Consider the following 19,871-nt stretch of genomic DNA (forward strand, 5'->3'; position numbering starts at 1 on the left):
CTTAAGCCAGCAAGTAGTCTTAACCTTAATGTTATGGGACTAGAAGTAGTTCATGGTAAATAACATGTTTTAGTGGCATTATGCAGAAGCCATTACTATTTTTATGTCTACCCAAAAAGTAAACTGTGATTTTCAACAATTCTTGAGCTAAACTTCAGCCATAGAAAGCCACACAAAAAAAGAAAAATGTTTCCAAGCTTTAGCAAGAGCAGCTTGAGACATGTAGTTGCGGTGACAGCAAGCTTCCAAAATATGCTGATTAATACTTAGGTAAGGGTCTAACTACAGTCAAAGGTCATTTTAGACTAAGGTAACTTACAGCACTAAAACACACCAGCTACCATGAAATATTTAAGACCTTGCATGCTACTACACTAGAATAAGACAGTTGTTTTCTAGCCTGGATGAGCTAAGACAGAAAATGCTTATTGCAGAATAGCAGCTTCACTGTGGGGAATTAATCTAAATAGCTGTTCTGGTTGCTTTTCCCACATATACAACTGGTTTTAAATCCACTTGTAGACAGAGGCTTTGAAATGACAGTGACCACAACAACATATCAGTTCAATTTCCTTTTTGTGTTTTGACATCATGGAAGTACATCTTTTAGAGAGGTTTAATTTTTGTTACAGCATTCATTCAAAGAGGATTTGCTGCTGTTTATATCTGGACAGGAACACGACTGTTTTTTAGCAGAACTGTCTCAGTTTAACTAAGATTTTTATTTATTTTTGGAAGAGTTTTACTGCGTGAGGCAAAGGACAAACTTAAAGAGTGATCAAACAGGAAGCTCAGCTCTAAAAATAGCAATGGTTCTACTTCCAAAATGGCAAGGCAGCAGACATGCTAAACATAGGCAAACATTATGCTTAATAAAAAAGAAATATTATAAAGAGGGAGCATTGAACAGCATATTTTTATTTTCTTGCACAGAAGCCCTAATTGTGAATCAAGGCTCACTCAACACCAAGGCAGAAGACCACATCTACCATGTCTTAGCCCAGCATCAGTTAGTGCTGAGAGCTAAACTGGGACAAAACAAAAATAGAAAGTCTGCCCGCTCTGTGTGAGGGAGGAAGAAGGCTGGGTTAGGTTTCTACTTGTTCAGCTTCCTGAGGCACCTCACTGAGCCCAAGCCAACAAGCAGAAAGGGGACAGGAGAACACGACCAAAGCAGGGAGAGAAGGAGGAGAGGAGCAGGACACCAGTTTAGACTTGATTAATTGGCAGGGCAAGAAAACGTGCTGTTAGATGCAGCACCAATGGGTAGCATTAAGAATAGAAATGCTATAACAGGTGACACAATAGGCAGCAACAGCAGAAACTACATGCCAGCTTGGGTGACAAAATGATTGTCTGGCACCAGAGCATGGTACAAGAATTCAAAGGGGTTCAAAGTAGTTTCTAATTTTAATTCTACCCAAGAAGGAGCCCAGCACAGCTCCACAGCTTGCCCACTGCACCCGGTTGGCTTGATTCTCCCTGGACCTGAGCAAGCAAGCAGCAGTTCAGAAATGACATGACTGTGTCTCAGCATACGTGCCTGTGTGTCCCGCAGATCCCATGACAAACAAACAAAAACCAACCACCAAAACAGGCTGCTGCTGCTTGCAGCCAGGTACATTGACTCCTCCATTGTTACTGATCCACAGCTGCTAAGACAATCATGACAGCACCTGCTCCAGGCTGAACGGATTTCTCTCTACTTTCTCCTAAGCTATGATGAGATCAGGGGTGAGATGAGTTATGTACAGTACAGCAGCCTCACCCATGTAGGACAGATGCAAAGGAAACAGGAGAGGTCGCTCAAGGGAAAAGAAAGACAAAGGGATGAACCAGTGTTTCTTCAGTCCAGTACTTGGAAAGGAGAAACCTCCAGATAAGAACTGGAATTAATTGCTTCAGCAGAACAGCACTTGCTTTTTTTTTTTCCTTTTTTTAAATGGTTCCTATGTTTCCTCTATGTAGTTCTCACATAGAAAAAGAAATGCAACAGCTAGAAGTTTAGGCAGCTCACACTGGCAGTGTGAGTAAACTACTTGGGTGACAGACCATTGGTGTGACTCCATCCTGCCTTGGGGGCACCTGGAAATTACTGTTTCAGTGGTAACATTTATTTGCTAATCTGGTTGAGATCTGACTTGGCAGAGTTCCCTGTTACAGAAAAGCCTCAGAGCACAAAGCACACTGGCAGTTCCAGCAGCATCACTGGGAGGACAGTTGGAGCTTGACTTATTAAAAAAGCTTTGAAATAAGCATTGGAGGTTTTACAACATATTTTGGCCGTAGAACAGTACATTAGAGTAACTGTTTTCATAAAATCTCAATAAATTTTCCTATAATAGTGCTAAAATGGCTTTAAAACACCTGAGGCAAATCACTGGCCTTGTCCTACACTGCTTACTGATTTTCCATTTTCCCCTTGAAAAAAATAACAGCCAAGTCTATAGCTCAGCACACTTAAAGCACAGGCTTTGGTTTTGGATCCTCAGGCCAAAGGAAGTAGCACCTACATGCAATTATTCTGCAGATGCTTGTAAGGAATATCCCAGCTTCATCAAAAAGCAAAGCCTCCTGGAGGCACAGCAGCTCATGTCTCCTGGCTCAGCCCTTTGCTCTCTAAACACTGTGCTCCCATTCATAGGACAAATCCCTACACGAGGAGAACCGTATGTCTGCATAAGACCTCAGTGCAAGTCTGAGGGCAGACTTCTGCACTTCCTTTGAACAGGCAGGTTAATTCTGGAAATTATTCCAGACAAACAAGCTTTTCTAATGAGCATCCTTCCTCACTCCTCTCAGTCTCCAATTTCACAACTTTCTTGCAACAAATGGAGCGTTGCTCTATAGAAAAGGCATTCAGAAGAATGATGGAAAGTTTTCTGAACTGCAGTGTGTGGCTGCTTTGTTCTTCTTTTGTCTCTGCACAACTAATTTTCTTTCACAGGATGGGGAACTGTACATTGATTAAGCATGGGTTAGGTTGGTGAGCGTCTTTCTGTGAAATATTCAGTGTACGTGCTCTTATCTCATCTGGAGCTCCCTGGGAATACAGCAGCACACACATCTCACAGAGGAATGGCTGGATGGAAGGCAGAGTCTGACATGGTCTGTGGCTGTTGTGTGTACCTCAAATGCTACATTAGCAGAAGGGCAGTAATTCCTTATGTCCCAGCTGAATTTAAATGATTGACATCAGCATGCTTACACTAACTAATGAGGGAACTTGTTCCACCCCCCACCTCAGCCCTCAGCAAAGAGGAGGCCATGACTGCCAAATTCAGCCTAGATACCAACATTCAGTACATCATTCACAGCTTACAGGAAAACTAGAAACCACTTCCAATACCCCACTGAGCAGATCATTTCACTTTTCAGGCCAGTTTCTACCTGGGAAAAGGAGGCCACATTGTTTACTGTGGAACTATTATGAGACAGTCCTTCAGATTTTAATAGCAAAACACATCTGATGACAAGTTCTTTACTGCTTCCATACTTATTTAATTCTACTAATAAACTCTTAGTGATGTAGATTAAAAAAAACAGAGTATGCCAGTGCTAGACCACTCCATGAACAACTTCAGTCCTCTACTTGATCTGGCTGGGCACAGTGAATTCCATGCAGCAGTGCTGCTGATCCTATGCAAGTGACCGTGGTGGTCACAACTTTATCCTCTTCAGCCCAGGAGTCACAATAACTGCAAGTCTCTTCCTTCTTAAGATCCTCAGCATGTTTTGCAGACACCCTTTTTGCCATTAGCCTGGATTGCAAGCTCAGTTTTGCAGATGTACAGACATTTTGGCCCACAAAGCTACATCCAGGAGGAGATTGCCCCAGCCTGTAGTAAGATGAAGTGATGCATGTTACAGAACCCAGCAGCACAGGGAATGCTTTGGCTCTTGGACATCAAAGACTAAAGCAAATGATTGTATTTAGTTCCTGAATCTGGGGATGACAAAAGCTAGGAGGTGGTCAACTGCTGCTTGGCTTTCAACCAGCACGGCAATGACTTTTCTCCTGCCTCATTCTTAGGTTAACATCAGCAAGTGTACTTCCCTTATCTTTAGTGAAATTCACATAAATAATTCACACAGATCTGACTGGAGATTCTGGCATGTACATCCACAAACATAACACTTTTCTGCCCATCTGTGATGAACACCTCAGCTGTGGCTCAGCACCATTGCTGGTGGAAGTAATCGACACGAGAGCCCTGGAAAACATCAATTCACCAGCACCGCACGCCAAAAGTGAAAATAAGAAGCCTGCAGAAATAACACTCCAGTGTCTAGTGTAGATGTTTATGGAGCTGCTAAGAGGGCCAGTGACCCTCTTTACAAAATTTTAAGTCAGTTAGCTGATGAAGAGATGACAATGACATTCTCTCCTTCAGAACTAGCAATCAAAACTACCTTAGGCAACGAAATCAAAGCCCACTTGTTATTAAATTACAACAGACTTTGTCTTCTTTCAAGAGTTATCTCAAGTTCCTAGCCAGCTCAGGAATTCCTTTCCTCTTCTCCCTTTGTATTCTTGGCTCAAAGCCATTTCACAGACAAGACAAATTCCAACTGCTGAAATTAATCCATTGTTTCAGACTTAGAGAACACGCAGGATATCTTCCCTACAAGGCAGGAGTCTAGCTATAACCATTCTCCCAGCTGTGCAGCTTCAAGTATTTGTTCTTTAAAGCTGCTGTATGGGAAGGCATTTTGTACATGTTACACATGGGTGCACGTTCATGCAAACCAGGGTGCAGGTCACAAACACTCCCAAACTAAACATCAGCTGCTTTCTGCATTTTTTAAACAAGGAAAACAAAGCAAATCCCAAAAAGCAATGGCAACATTTCTTTGGAAGTTTGCTGAAAATTTAAGAAGCTGACACCAAAGCACAAAGAAGGACAACGAGCAACAAAAAAAAAACCACCACTTTTTTCTCATTATTGTCACAGGGTAACATTTTTAAGGTGAGATTTAAAAAGCTAAGCTACCAAATATTGTTATTTCCTTGTTACTGACAGATGCCCAAGTACAAAGTGATACAATCACACTGTAAATACAAAGTAAAATTTCAGAATAATTTGGGACCAAAGGGTCAAGAACTTTGTATAGAATTTATGTGCTTTGAAAATACCCAACACCTTCTCTTTAAAATGTTCTACAACAAACATACTTCCCTGATTCTAAGAGAACAAATGATAGGTTTAAATAGCACCAGCATATTATAATGATAAGCACTTAAGAACTAACAAGTTTAGACAGAACACAACATTTTTCAAGGTACATTCTCTATCAACTCCCACACACATTCAAATACTGAGTTACGATCACTTCACATCTGCAAAACATCAGTCCACTTCCAGGTTCTGAACAGGTTTTGAAGAAAACCCTTCATTTTGGAAACACATCTACCTGGAGTTTCATGCAAGACCTGAGGAATCTGCCAGAAAATTCAAGGACAATCACAGGAGATAATAATAAAACAATAATCAAACAAGATTTTCATCTGCTTTATTGGAACATTAGAAAGTGATTGAAACAAAGACTAAAAAATATCAGCAGTGATATGCAATAGGGAGATTATTCATCAGTGTTTCTCAAAGTCATTAGTACACAATTCTGAAGTAAGGAATGAAGCTGAGAACTGCACCCATTTGCTCTTGGTCTCAATGCAACTGTTACATACAGCACAAATTCCAGTGGCAGACAATACCACATAAGAACCACGTGTGGGTTTTATTTATTCTTCAGATATAACTTACCATCAATTCCCCAAACATTTTAGATTTTTCTAATCAGTTTCCAGCTGTGATGCCAGAAGTCACAATTGTATTACAAAATAAGACACAACAGGTGACAATACCCTGTACCAAATTACAGTTTCAACACAATGTCTTCAAGGGAGTTTGTCCAAACACAGTGACAGAAGATATGTGACATGCAGTGCCGGGCCTAGAGCGCACGTGTGGATTGCTGAACCAGCTGTGAGGCACATTTTACATTAAAGTTGATCTAAAAGTTAATTACAATCGTTATTTTTGCTCCATTGTTTTATAAATCTAACTTTATAAATAAATATCCTCCTGCTTTGCTGGCCGTGTACACAGGAATCTCCACCCCCAATATTTCAGGAGACATCAATCTTGAGGAAACACAACTCCCACACTTTGACTGTTAGTCAGGAAAAACAGTGCTGTTACACAATGACACTGCTCCAAAACATCCCAGCATCTGAGCCTCAACTCAGAAAAAATGAGCGAAAATGGAAACTTCTCAGCTATGGAGCAAATTCACAGAAAACTGCAAACAAGGCCTAGCACTTGGCATCTCCACAACAAAAAGAGGTAGTCAAGTGTCTACATGTGTGTTCATGAAGGCATTTAGGAAATCTGTAAGAGTTCAGAATTACAAATAGGCTCGAGCTATTTCCTGATTTAACTGCAAATTGACCAATAGCAATGCTACTGAATAGCACTTCCCACAGCACTTTAACATTTTAACCCAAAGAGGTTCTTTCCAGAACTCATAAATGATCATAAATTAAGCAACATTGCCAAGTTTTGTTTGTGAAGGAAGGTTAGCAGAGATAACCTCTCTTTCACAGATAACCCCAGCTAAGAGAAATGCAGCCCAAGTTTCTCTCCTTTGTTTTTCTTAAAAACAGCCTCCACAGATTTGATATCCCTACTGATAATCAAACTCAACCAATTCTCAGGAATTCTTTCAGAATGGACTAATCTAAACGATTAACTCCTACCACAATGCAGGTGAATAACAACAATAAATCCTAGGTAAGAAGAATGCAGCCAAAGGTCTCTGAAGGCCAGCAGCTAAGCAGTCCAGAGCTCCGCTAGCTCCACAGCCATGCCTCAGCAGAGTGCACTATCACTTTTCAGTAACAATTTCAGAGAAACTGTAAACACAACCATCTTAAGTAAAAGGAGATTTCAAAGAAACATACTATGTAATCTCCTACTCAGAATGCAGCTTTTCTTAATTTTTTTTTTTCTTCCGCCAAAATGGCTAGGAAACATTTGATGACTGCAGTCACCACTTCTGCTTTGTGTCTTGTCAAAGACAGGCAGTTTGCAAAGCTTTGTGCTCGGTTCCTTTAGCAGCCTTTCCTCCACACACTGACCTGGCCCCACACTGATAAAGTCTGTGAGGAGAGCACAGGCAAAAGGCGACAGGGCTCCACCCATACCTTTTACCAACAGATGCTGCACACCAGATAAAAGAAGAGGAACTCGATCAATAGAACTGCTGCTTCCCAAGATCACAAAAGTGTACATAGGACACCTGTTAAGAGCAAAAGCATTCACTTTCCTTTAAATGGAAAATTATGCAGCATGAGATCAGAGCCTGGTCAGCACAACTACTAATTAGGGTTTCCCCCAGCCTTTTTAATTTACAAATTGCTTCTTTATTCCTTTTCCCAGATTCTATTATCACAAATGTCTACAAACACAACCAGACAAGTATTTCAAAGCAATTCTGTTTTGTATAGAGTTAATCCAGTGCATTCAGAATAACTTACCCACTAATAGCTTCACATCTCTGACGGTGAAATCCGGGTCAGGCATTCTATAATTAGTAAAGAAAGCAATGTTAAATATCATCAGGGTAAGTCCAGGTACACTTTTGTTACCATAACAAAAGAGAATATATAGTGGTCTTTGTCCGTAATGCAGTAGGTAGAACCAAGCAAGGCCTCTCTGAAGTGTGAACAGTGCAAGTATTAATGGCACACCATGTCCTCGCATTGGCAAGTGTATAAACGTTCATCTGCTCATAACAAACCAGAAGAGGTGTCTTTTCAAGCACTCTCTAGCAGCACTATAATAGGAGAAAAGGGGCTGCCAGTGATTTCAATGAAATCCCAAACTTTCATGGCTCATTTCTGCTAGGCAACTCACTGTGCTTCATGTACATTCTCCAGTTTTTCCTGTGGACACAGACTGAGGCAGAGAAGGGTAAAGTAATTTGCTCAAAGTCACATCCTCATAGGCTAGATTCTCAGTTTAGAAATAAAGAACCAAAAATAACAAATATAAGCCCCTCTGTTTTAAAGGCTATTCCAAGCCTCCTTGCCTGGAGGAAGACAACCCAGCCATATTTGATGGCTAGGGAAGCTGCTGTTTGATTCAATTCAGGCTAGTTCAGAGATAAATGATATCATAATTGGTTCACTGATGTTGACGTATTTATAAGATCACTTGTAATAACTTAGGGTTTAATATACATCGAGTGAGTGAATTTTAAGTGTCAGAGAGAGTAGAAGTCTGCAATTCATTGACTGGATGGAAAAAGAAAACAAAAAGAGTCATGGAGTTTTTAAGTTGATTGACTCCATCTTAATGAGATTATTTCACACGTCACATCTTCATATATCACAAGACTGAGGAAGGAATTGTGATGAAAACCAGCCCTGTAGGAACTGCCTTTTAGGAGCTCTGTCCCACTGCCATAGGTGGAAGACAAAGAACTTGCTTCTGGTGTAGTGCTTTTGACAATTCAGTCAGAAATCAGAAGTATATAGCCTATATGCAAACTTTCAGAGTTCTTAGAAAACACTGAAAGATACAGTTAAAAATGCACTTAGTGTCATGCATGCACCTTCAGAACTATTCACCAGATCTTGTTTGTTCACTCACTTTACCCTTATCACCTTCCTCTGGTGGAATGAGGAGGCTGGACAATATCTTTTGTTAGGTGGCTGCCAACCCACATATCTCTGCATTTAGCAATGAGGGCCCCACAGCTTTGGAATTCAGTCCCTTGCCAGAATCTACTGATCCTCAGAGTTCACTCAAAGCTCATCTTTATATCCAAGCTCTCAGAAGTCAGAGGCAGGGAAGGAGGAACTATTTGGGGGCAATGAGAATATGCAAGGCTTACATTCAATTGCCAAAGTTTGCCTTTGCTTTGTGTCAGATGCAGAAATGGGCAATCTTCTTCACATGTGCAGAAATCAAGACAAATTCAACAGCCAAAACAGAGAAAAACTCTAACACAGATGCACGGAAGCAAACTCATTCTTTCTGAGAGCTCCAGCAGCAGCTGAAAATCAACTTTACTCAAACTGGAAAAATAAAATTAATAGCTCTTTGAAGAGCACACCTGGCATATCCTTGTTTTTTCCTCTGCATCCTCAGGATGTGTCATGCGAAGAGTACACCAAGAGAAGAATTTCAGACTTGAACACAGCAGGTTTCAACTACAAGAACCCATATGTTGTAGCCGAGTTACACGCTGGGAGGTCCAGTTTTAATTCAAGCCCGTTCTGCTAGCTGCTGAGACTGTAGATTACTGTGCTCCATCCTCAGCCCCACTCAGCATAACTGCCACGCTCACTCCTATACGATTAGGGCTGGGTTGCTACTGCTATATGTTCAGACAAGAGGGACAACATATTTCCAAGCAGCATTCTCTCTCCAAGATACAGTAACAGGAATGTTCGAACAACTCTAAGAAAACAAGATTACCTTCTGCTAAGAAATGACATGTGGATTTTTCTGCTTCTAGCCATACAAGTAACAGCTCATGATGGTCAGAAATACACAACCAATTTTCAAAGTTCTATTATAATAATTTTTCCTCATTCATCTTATTTCTCAACATTTCAGAGTATCCCCAGTCACAGTCAGATTGTTCAGCTATGCTTTGTACATCTGCCAGGCATAGACATGCAAGCTGATTGCTTAACAGCAAACAGAAGCATGGAAGTTCTCATATCATGTATTTTTTTAGACTACTGCATCTCAAAAGTCACCTTACACATATATGGTAGGTTAGGTGATCCATAAACGATAAATATAGCCTGCCATGGACAGAAGACAGTATTGCTAGATAGGACCAAAAAAGCATGGCTTCCTCCAGAGCCTGGAGAGGAATGTAAAGTTCCTGAGTGTCGTCAGCTAATGACGCAAATCCAAAGGCAAACTGCCCCGTCTCACTCTACCAGTGGCAGGCAGCAGACCACGGCAGTCATTATTTCAAGCATCCTGACATCTGCTAAGGAGACTAAATATTTAAAATCAGTTAGGCAAATGTCAATACTATTTTGATCTCACTGGAATACAGAGCCTATGTCTAGGCATCCACAAAAGGTATATATTGCACGCCAACAACCCTCAATAATACATGTAAAAAGTGGAACTGTAAATAAAATTATATCACATTATCCTGCAGAGTGTCAAATAGGAAAGATGTTCATGCATTTCACTTCTATCATTTAAAATACGCATACATCATGTCACCAACCTTCTCTCACTCTAGTGGCATTTACACCCAAGTATGTGAAATTCCTTCACAATATCATTTCAAACTAATAATTCATGCTCATTTCAGAAAAAAAAAGATTTGAACATGAAATGTCCTATAAGAGATTACTGATCTACAAATTCTAGCATTTTAATCCTGCACAGCAGCCTATAGTCAATGATTCAGAAGAGAATGGAAATATAAAACCAATTCACCCAACTGACTGTGAAATGGACAATTCCACTGAATCCATGCAGGAACCATTCAAAGCTCACGTATCAGATAAATTTGCTCTTTTATCAGCACACTAACTGATCAAAAGTATTCTTAAAGGAAGCTTCAGTATTTTAGCCCTCTTTTTTCTTTGGTGGTGAATTCCATCTCCAGTATTAGAATGATACCAGTGGCTGGTAGGAAACAGAAAGGCTGGCTAGTCAAGCCTGGCTGCAAAGACTATTTTAAGCTCATCACAGCAAAACGAAGCACGTGTTCTCCCTCACCATTCATTCTCCTTCATCACTCAGGGCACTAGCATGAGACAGAATCAGGAAAGTGACTCCAGAATTCTTACTATGGATTAATATTTATTCCTCTTCTACCTCCTCACAATCCAGCTTTGAAGTCAAAAGATTCATTATTTTAACTGCCACGTCTCCAAAATGCCAACCCAAGAGTGACGCTACACTTGGTCCTGTTAGCTCTTTGCCTCCAACCTGTGTATTAGAAGTGCTATTCATTGGACTACTTTGATAATTACCTAAAAAAGGTAGCTTATTTTCACTGGTCTTCTCTGATGACTGATACATGCTGTATATGTGCATACAGCAGTGTTTAAGCAAGGCCATTTTTGGGCCTCAGCAAAATACACCTGTAATCTGGCCTCTCCTTAGGTTATACTGAAGTGTCTTGTTTTTGTTAACTCCCAATTATATAATAACTCAGGTAATTAAACTTTGAGATGCTCAGCTGAAACTGAGTGAAGTAATTGTTCTTTCACAAAGTTAATTTTCTGTAATTCAGATAAAATCAGCTGTACAAAGTTTCTAAAAAAAACCCAAAAGATGTTATGCTTTATCAGTCACACAAACGATAGTTTAACATATATAGCATTACTCAGTAACGCCCTAATGCAATGGAAAGCACAATAATGATAGCAGGGTAGCAAAGTCCTAGGCTGCAACAAGTGGGAATAAGCCCAAACACAGCAGCCACAGAAACAAAGGAAGAAAATCTGCTTACCCTTGAAAGACTTCAGGTTAGCACAGATCTCCAGAGAGATCCACTCACCTCCACTGCCAACCCTTACATGAGGTCTGGGAAGGGGTGGATCCTGGCTCCACCCCTTCTGGTCACTCATGTGCATTGCATTGCATGCACCTGAGCTCCCCTGGGTTGGCCCTGCCTTCCCACCAGGTGCTCAATCACTGCTTCAAGCTGTGACTTAGCATTTCTGCTACCTACTCTCTTCAACGCTGCCACATTTATTAAAAAGAACTTGTAGAATTTGCTTATTAAAATACCAAATCCTTTATGACTGGATATGAAGAAAATGCAAACTCAGAAAGACTCAAGTAACACCACACTTCAAATATTTACAAAGTAGTAACACTCTGAGGAGATAAAATCATCAAGGAAAAAGACAAGCAACATAAGACTTCCCACCCGTAACACAGAAAATGATTGAGAAGTCAAAAACTGAAGGGCAGTTGTTCTGTCATCACAGCACAGACTGGAAGCAAGAACATTTGAATTTTATTCCTACACTTATCACTGCCTTACTTTTTGATTGCGTAGAACCACACTAGGTGCACTTAAGTTTTATAGAACTCATCTGCTTGTTTTTAAGTAGAAAAAAATCACTCTCCTCAAGGGTGCTGACAGTCTGACTAACTGCAATACCATCTGAGATCAGCAGAACCAACCATCATAAACGAGAGCAAAGCATCACCGTGGTTTCATAAAAGTGTTTCTTAATCAAGATTTGGTGGTAACTTACTTAATTCCCAGTCCATCCTTATTCCTGAAGACAAGTGGAACTCTGAGAGCTTCTCTTTGCACGTACTCAAAAGTAAAATCTGTTAGAATAAGAAACAAAAAAATCCCAAATCAGTTTCAATGGCATTAGCACCTCACACTGCATTCTCACAAAATGGAACCCGTTCTCTTCTTCTCACCAAAGAACTCAGCTATTACTTAAAGAAAAATATAAAAAGAATGCATATTTTAGGTCCAAACCGGAAACCAAATGACAGACAATACTCTCCCAGCTGCTCTCTATTTTTCCTGTTCTTTGATGCACATAAAATAGAATCCAGTCACTCGGTCAGCTAAGGTCTGGGCTGAAACACCCAGGTTGCAATGAAATAGCAAATTAACAGTTAAAAAATAATCCTAACTAAACTACTGTGAATCAGCAGAGTACTTTTGGGGCAAATGAGTGGCTTAAACTCAAGTTCTTACATTATATGTTTCAAGCTATAGATTTTTTTAGCTTGGGGAATGTTTTATTGTGAGCATCATTTGAGTATTGCACAAAGCCCTGATCCTGTGAACACTTTTTTTCTTTTCCCATGTGGGGGTTGTTACTTTCAGCTGATGATATTTCCCTAATTAATCAGAAATCTAACTGCAGGAACTGATATATAGAAACTGTGTACAGCTGTTGGCAGCTAAGAAGATGGTGAAAATGAGTAGTTTTTGTGCAGAGGTCACAGAATAGCACACGGGCAAAATGAAAATTAAATGCAGGTTTGTTATGTTAACGCTGACCAGCATCACCTTGTCGCTTCACTCTGAGGATTACACGGATTTAGGCTTTCCTGGGGATTTCTTTTTGTGGTGGTCTGATACAATAGCAGCGATTCGGGGATTAGAAAGTTACAAGGCAGCGATTTGAGTGAGCAGTGCCTGCAGAACCCCACGGTTCTCTTGGAGCATTCTGCCACAGAAAGGAAGGGAATTCTTACAGTGGCCCTGTGGCATTTTTGTGGTTCTGCTCTCCCTCTTCTTACAGTGAAATGACCTAGCATCCATGCACTGCTTTGAAGTGGAAAGTATTGTTTGAATCTTTAGCAGTTTAACGTGACACTCCCGAAGACACAAAACACTTAATGCATTATAACCAGGTACATGCAGCAAGTGGTTTAACTTCTCCAGACCAGCATGCATGCTGCCTGGGACAGCATAAGAACTTCATCAGGCTCCAGAGTATGTATCAATGGTGTTTTTCTACTGTAAGAGCTCCTACTGGAAGAAATAGGGGAAACAGAGGCTAAACTCCCATGCCTTTGGATCTATTTCCCTCTCCTTTAACAATCTTTTGCTTTCTGCATTCAGTTTCTAACTATGACAGGAATTGATGCAATATTCCTACCTGGAGTTGTCACATCAGAGCACTCTAATTACAGTTATTTACAAAAACATTAAAATTACAGAAACGTTATTTCCACTAGTCTGCAGATAAGTATAATTAATACTCTAATTAGTTAAGATACCAATTAAGTATTTCTGCATTAGGTAAACCTTCATTTCTGATATGCATTCACCTTATTAACTGATCTGGCTTTAGTTCAAAAAACCACAGATTTATTTATTTTGAAGGAAACTTTCATCCAAGACAGAAAGTCCCCAAACATCGAGAATAACAGCGGTTGAAGAAGCAGAGGCAGATTTACAGCCCAGCAGCCCAGAACTGCATGCAGCACCGCAAAGAAAACCTGCAACCACAACCCTGGCAGGAAAGAAAAATCAAAGAAGAGCTGTCATTAAAAATAAAGTCAAAGACGTGGGAAATAAAAGTAAGTGTCACTCAACCAATTCCACGTGTTCATATAACCTTTTTTATTCTTACTAAACACTGCCATTGTTCTGCCTAGATTCAGTTCAGCACCTGGATTTACAGGAAAAAAAATTGTAAAAATGAAAACAGAAAACATAAAGGCAGAGCCATTCTTCATAACACCCCAACGAGGCTTTTAAGCCCCTTGTGGGGTTGAACAAAGCGGACACGGACCACAACAATCTTACAAAAGACACCCATTTATTTTCAGGTTCCTCAGAAAGGGGAACGCTACCCAGAGATGTTAGGGCTGCGCAGCCGGGTGAAGGTCAGCGCGGAGCAGCGGCAGCCACGGGAGTGCTCGGAAGGTGAGGGTAGAATGCGCTTTCTGGAAAATTAATTAACATTTTCGAGCTTAAAAAAGAAGCGGTGTTTGTGTTTAGTTTGGAGGAAGAAGGGGTCAGGGCTGAGCTTATCTCCTAAACAAACACCTTCCTAAGTAAGATAGGTATTTAATTTCTCCACCACGTTAGCTTTTCTAAAAGGAGCTTAAATGCTCGTGCAAAACGAAGCCTGGGGACAAAAGGAAAGTTTCTCAACTGAATTAGCGGCCCCGCAGTTAGAGCCATTTCGGGAGGATTCCAGCAGAACCCTTCCCTGGACAAGGAGGCTCAGACAGAGCCCTCAGGAGAGCAGCTCGGTGACAGCCCCGGGCTCGGTGCTGCGGCGGAGCGGGGACGCGGCTCTGCCCCCCCCAGGACTCCCGCACCGGGCGCACCGAGCCGCGCCGGTAACTCAGCGTGAGCTGGGAACACAAAGAACTTAGCGAGTGGGGAAGCCCCGACCCTGCGAGAAGCTCGTGGGTGCACCCGCAGCCAAAGCGCCCAGCTCGGGGGGCGGCTCCCCGGTGCCCGGAACGAGGAGGCGGCCGCGGCCGTACCTTTCCCGTCCATAGAGCGCACGAAATCCCCGCGGTACGTTTTGCTCTTTAATTTGTCCTCCAGATTGAAACTCCTGACGCTGACGATTTCCTCCACGTCCGAGAGGTCCTCGTGCTCATCGTACCTCCTTCTGCCAATGGGCCGCTGCAAGACACAAAGCAAACGGGGCGGAAAAGTGGGTTCGGTGGGGAGAGTGATGCGATCAGCAGTAGGGGCACGAAATTCGCCGAGCCTCCCCCCCCCCCAGCCGCGTGCAGCACCTTTTCCATCTCCTGACAGCGATAACAGGTGCTGGGCTGCGGGAAAAGCCAAACGGGGACGAGGGACACGCATGGCCCTACCGCCGGTTGTTGTTATTTTGCTACACGGGACCTCTCTGGGGGAAGGGGGGGGTGCAGGGGGTACCGTTTACCCCCCGAGCGCAGCGTTAAGGTTTCGGTATTTACATAATCCCGGGGTTTCCATAGCCACGCCGGAAGCCGCGATTTAAAAGCTGGGCGCGTTATGTAACGCCGCGATGGATTCCCCCCCCCCCCCACTCCCTTATCGCGGCCGGAGCCTGCGCGCTTCTACTGGAGCCCAAAGTCGGGGAAGGAAGGAGTTAACGGGGGGGGGGGGGNTGGTGCCGCCGCCCCCGCCCCGCAGCAACGCCCGGGGGTTGGGGTCGGGAGGCGCAGCAAGCACTGGCTCGAGCCGCTGCCCACGGGGAAAAATAATTTTGTCCCCCCGTCCCGTTCCCCTCGGTTAAACTCCTCCCCGGTATCTGCGCTGCTCTGTGGCGAGCTACGGTGCTCTGCCGCCTGCCCCGCTCCCTGTGCGATCAGTTAAGCAAAATCTATTAAAAGGCACAAATAGGAAAAAGACCGAAGGCAGTTACACACCAATCTTCTTCCAGAGTCTTTCTCTGCTTTCATTTTTTCGGAGCGTTTCGCCACTTAATTGTCAACAGTTCCTGCCCTGCATGTTTGCCCCAAACAAGGAGGAGGGAACACAAAAGGCGGCTGTTAAAGGTCTCGCTGAAGTTGGGCAAGTTTGCACCAGCACTTTTTTGAGGGGGGAGGGAAGAGGAGGGGCGGCGATGCGCTGTGCCGGGTCCTAGGGAAGCGCGGCCGGGGGGCAGTGGGCAGAGCACGGAGCCGAGGGGAGAGCAGAGAGCGGGGCTTTAAACACAGCGCGGTGCTGTGGGGGAAAGGAGGAGGTCCCTCGGCTGGGGGCTGAAAAAGTCCTAAAAGCACCTAACGTCGCCGTCGATGTAGAAAGACCAAGCACAACTGGAGTTACTGTGCCCCACAGACTGTCGTTTCTAGAACTCCAATTCATACTACTCTAAATCGCTGCCGAGCAGCTATTGGGACCGTCCGATTGCGGCGGCAGGCGGCAGGTTTGGAGCCCGCCCCACGAGAGGGAGCATCACACAGCGCCCAGCGCGGGGTCACAGGCTGATGGCACAGAGGCTGTGCTCCTCTCCCTGATGTGCACTTCACACACGTCATTTCTGTGGTTGATGTGAGAGCTAAATGAGATTCTACCTTCGCTATGGTCCTCCCAGTCCCCCAGGAGTTACAGGTCCCTGCTCTAACCAGTACAAACCTCAGCAGCAAACAAAAAGTGGTCTTCCTCAGATCATTTATGTGGATACTGAGTTCTTTCTTAAAATAGGGCATCTCACTGCTCCCGTCCTCTTCTGCTGAACACCAATGTATGCACACAGCATCCAGCTACCCCTCGTGTACCCCATCAATTACATTCTAAGCACTGCATCAACGTATTAAACATTATGATAAAAGACATTAAAACTCAACTTTGCAGGCCTTGCCACTCATCTCTTTGGAAAGGCCCATGTTGTAACGACCATGACACGGATACAGGCAGGACTCAGCCCCTCAGTAGGGCTCTAGCACAGGATTTAAGGCAGTGAACTCCTCTTTCTGCATCTGCCAACAGCTGTTTGCAGAATCTTGAGAAATCGTGTAATCTTTCTCTAACATCTCCCTGCTTGCAGATGATTGAACTTTATTATCATATAGAAGTGTTGTATGGGTTATATACCGAAGTGTGGGTTGCAGATGTCTGCTATATGAAGCACATTATTAATCCATAATCCTGAAAAGATGTACGTATATGCTGACCTTTCAGCCAAGATTAGTCAATCTTAAAATTAAATGCACGTGGACATCTGTAGGATTGAGGCCAGAGGACTTGTACAAGATAAATGGACGTTACTAGAGACTCATCAGACAAAAAACACATAATCCATCCAGTCTACAGAAGTCCACCAGCAAAGATGGATATAGACATAAAAGAAAATCAAGTCATTTTTCTCCGTCTTTTTTGGGGACATGAACTATTTGAGCTTCTCGGTGCACCAAGCCAAGCCACCAAGGACTGTGTTAATCACACACACCTGGAAACACTAGAGCACGTGACTGAAATATGGAAGTATGCTTCAGAAATATCAGTTTTAATCTATAAACTCCAAACATAGAAAACATGTTTGTAACCTTGTTTTAAGACAGAAGTGATTCCAGTTAAGCTACAATTCATTTTCCCTTTGAAATAATACTGCCATAATTTTGTGTATTAATACCAAAACACTAAGTCACAAACTTAAAAGAACTGAGTTAAAAAAGGGGGTGGTAGGATGTATACTATCACATCCACAGCTGCATTAGATAGGACGAAGCCATTTAGAGCAGGATCAAGGCCATGTGCTGCAGGATGCAGGTTAACTGCTGGCAGCTGGGGCTGAGGGCTCATTTCCCCCCAGGGCCACGTCATGGTTTTCTACTGGGGTTTGTACCACATAAATGGTGTCATATGCTACACTGAGCACCTCTTCTCATCAGTTCTCCTACAGGAAGTACCAAAATACAATTTTAGCAGAAAACTTCAAGAGTATCTGTGTGACAGCATACATATTTCTTAGGGCTCTCTGGGAAGACTCTTGGACTTCTGCTGCTTCCTCTGTGTTCATGCAAAAATGATCCAGGGAATGGGCTGATGTTACCTCTAATTAGGAGCAATAGCAGCCTGCTGCTGAAGGGGCCAATTCCCTTTCTCGTGCATGTATGTCCCACGCTAAGGCTAGTGTTTGTGTAGCCACAGGGAAGCTCGCCCTGTTCAGCGACCTGATCCAACACAAAACTAACTCAATATGGAAAACCTCTATATTTTTGTGATGTCGCTTCTCCTGCTCTGTAGCCGGCGGGTTGGTGTAGTTTACAGGATGGAGGGGTGAATGAGGTGAGCTAAAGGAAGAGTGCAGGACTACACCCTTTTGGCGGCCTTCTGCTATTACACTCAGCAGAGGTAACAGCAAACCCCGGCTTTGAACTCCCGCATGATTTCAGAACTCCCTGAGGCATTTCTAAGTTAATTAAGCCTGAGCGACTCATCGTTTCAGCTAACTCTAGAGGGGAGAGGTGTGTGTAGCGATGAGTAATTAGGATTGGAAATAAAAGAATTATCCCGTGTAGTTTGTAGCTCAGAATGGAGGTGTAAAATGGGATGTAAAGGAAGAAAATGAATACACTGTTACAGCTGTAATGTTTCACTTGTAAGTGCAAGAAGCGTGGTGCTGATTTTTGTTGATGCTGTTCAGTCTACGACTTAAAAACACATAAAACAGGGTAATGTTTTATAATGCTGTTGTACGCTGCCTTTCACTCAACTATGGAGTATTACTGTCATCCTTGAAAGAGAAAGAAGTAGCAAACAGTATCCAGAGTCACTTCTATGGGAACTCTGAGTCAAACTGTCTTCCACAGAGGTCTCTCAGTGTCCCAGCAGACAAACGTCTAACCAACAGATACTCAGGTTATTTCCTGAGATAGAATCTACAACCAGGAAGCAGTTGTTTCAGGCGGCGTATGTACAGGCTTCACACCGTCCGGATTTTTCCTCGGCTGTGTCAGCTGCTGTTTGGCGGTGCAAACGAAGGGAAAAGCGTTGTGATCTATGTGTGTGTGGGTTCTGTTATCGTGTTTAGATAGAAGGAAAAAAAAACTACCTTGCAAGTAGGAGAAGGGTGTTAAGAGGACCAAAGCAAAGATATTCTAGATGCTTTGCAATCATTATTCTGAGGTGGAAAACTTCAGTGCCACAGAAAATCACCCATTCTTTTAACTCCTAACAGCACTACTGTCGCAGCGATTCAGCTTGCGCGTACCAGTGTTTCTATGGCGAGCATCATCCATCTCTGTACTAGAACTCATTAGCAGCAGGTTTGAGATGCACAGACCTGTCACAAAGGAGAGCTGTGTGAAGCCTCACCTCTTCAGCAGTCGCCCTTGGAGCTGTGCCACCCGCTTACTGCGGGGTTCTGCTCTGCACTTCGCTTTTCCCTCTGTAAAACACAGGAAAATAAATAGGACTTAATGGTGTTGGTGACTGCAGAGCTTACAGCACTGACACGGCTCGGTTGAAATGTTCTACTAACGGCCAGCTGTTATCGGCCGCTCGCTGATAAACGAGTTTGCACAAACGCTGATCCAGATCTGAGCTAGGTGACATGCACCGAGGTGTGTCAGTTCTTACGGGAAGCGAGGGCAGGCGCCTGGGGAGGTGTTAGCTCTGAAGAGAAGCGCTGGAGGTTTTCGGGGAGGCGGGCTGAGGGGGGCTCGGCGGCAGCGCTCTGAGGGAAGGCAGCGAGAAGCGCGGGTGGCGGCCGCCCCATCCCTTTTCTCTGTCCTGAGAGCGAGCGCAGGGGCAGTTCCCCGCGGAGGTGTGAAAAGTTACCTCAGAAAACACAGATCCCTGTCGGCAAAACTCGCGTTCTGCGGTTAGAAGCGCACCCCGCACGCCTTGCCGAGGGCCGCGTCCGCGCTGCACCTCAGCGCAGGAGGCGGGAAGCGGCCGCGCGCCGTCCCCTCAGGCGGCACAGAGGG

General features: G+C 43.4%; 1 protein-coding gene across 16 annotated transcripts in view; it reads right to left on the minus strand.

Moving 5' to 3' along the window:
• Positions 1–19,860, minus strand: part of KDM2B (lysine demethylase 2B) — a 105,457-nt gene extending 85,597 nt beyond the window's left edge. For 5 of the 16 annotated variants that reach the window (XM_021413282.1, XM_021413287.1, XM_021413277.1 and 2 more), the window contains exons 1-5: positions 15,867–16,019; positions 14,985–15,129; positions 14,102–14,155; positions 12,263–12,341; positions 7,541–7,587 (exon numbers count right to left, since the gene is read on the minus strand). In XM_021413282.1, the coding sequence (XP_021268957.1) occupies positions 7,541–7,587; positions 12,263–12,341; positions 14,102–14,155; positions 14,985–15,129; positions 15,867–15,899 (358 nt within the window). In that variant the 5' untranslated portion in view covers positions 15,900–16,019. The other 11 variants (XM_021413299.1, XM_021413281.1, XM_021413279.1 and 8 more) reach the window with 9 other exon arrangements.

The sequence above is a fragment of the Numida meleagris genome, chromosome 14 (assembly GCF_002078875.1).
Source record: "Numida meleagris isolate 19003 breed g44 Domestic line chromosome 14, NumMel1.0, whole genome shotgun sequence".
Lineage (NCBI taxonomy): Eukaryota > Metazoa > Chordata > Aves > Galliformes > Numididae > Numida > Numida meleagris.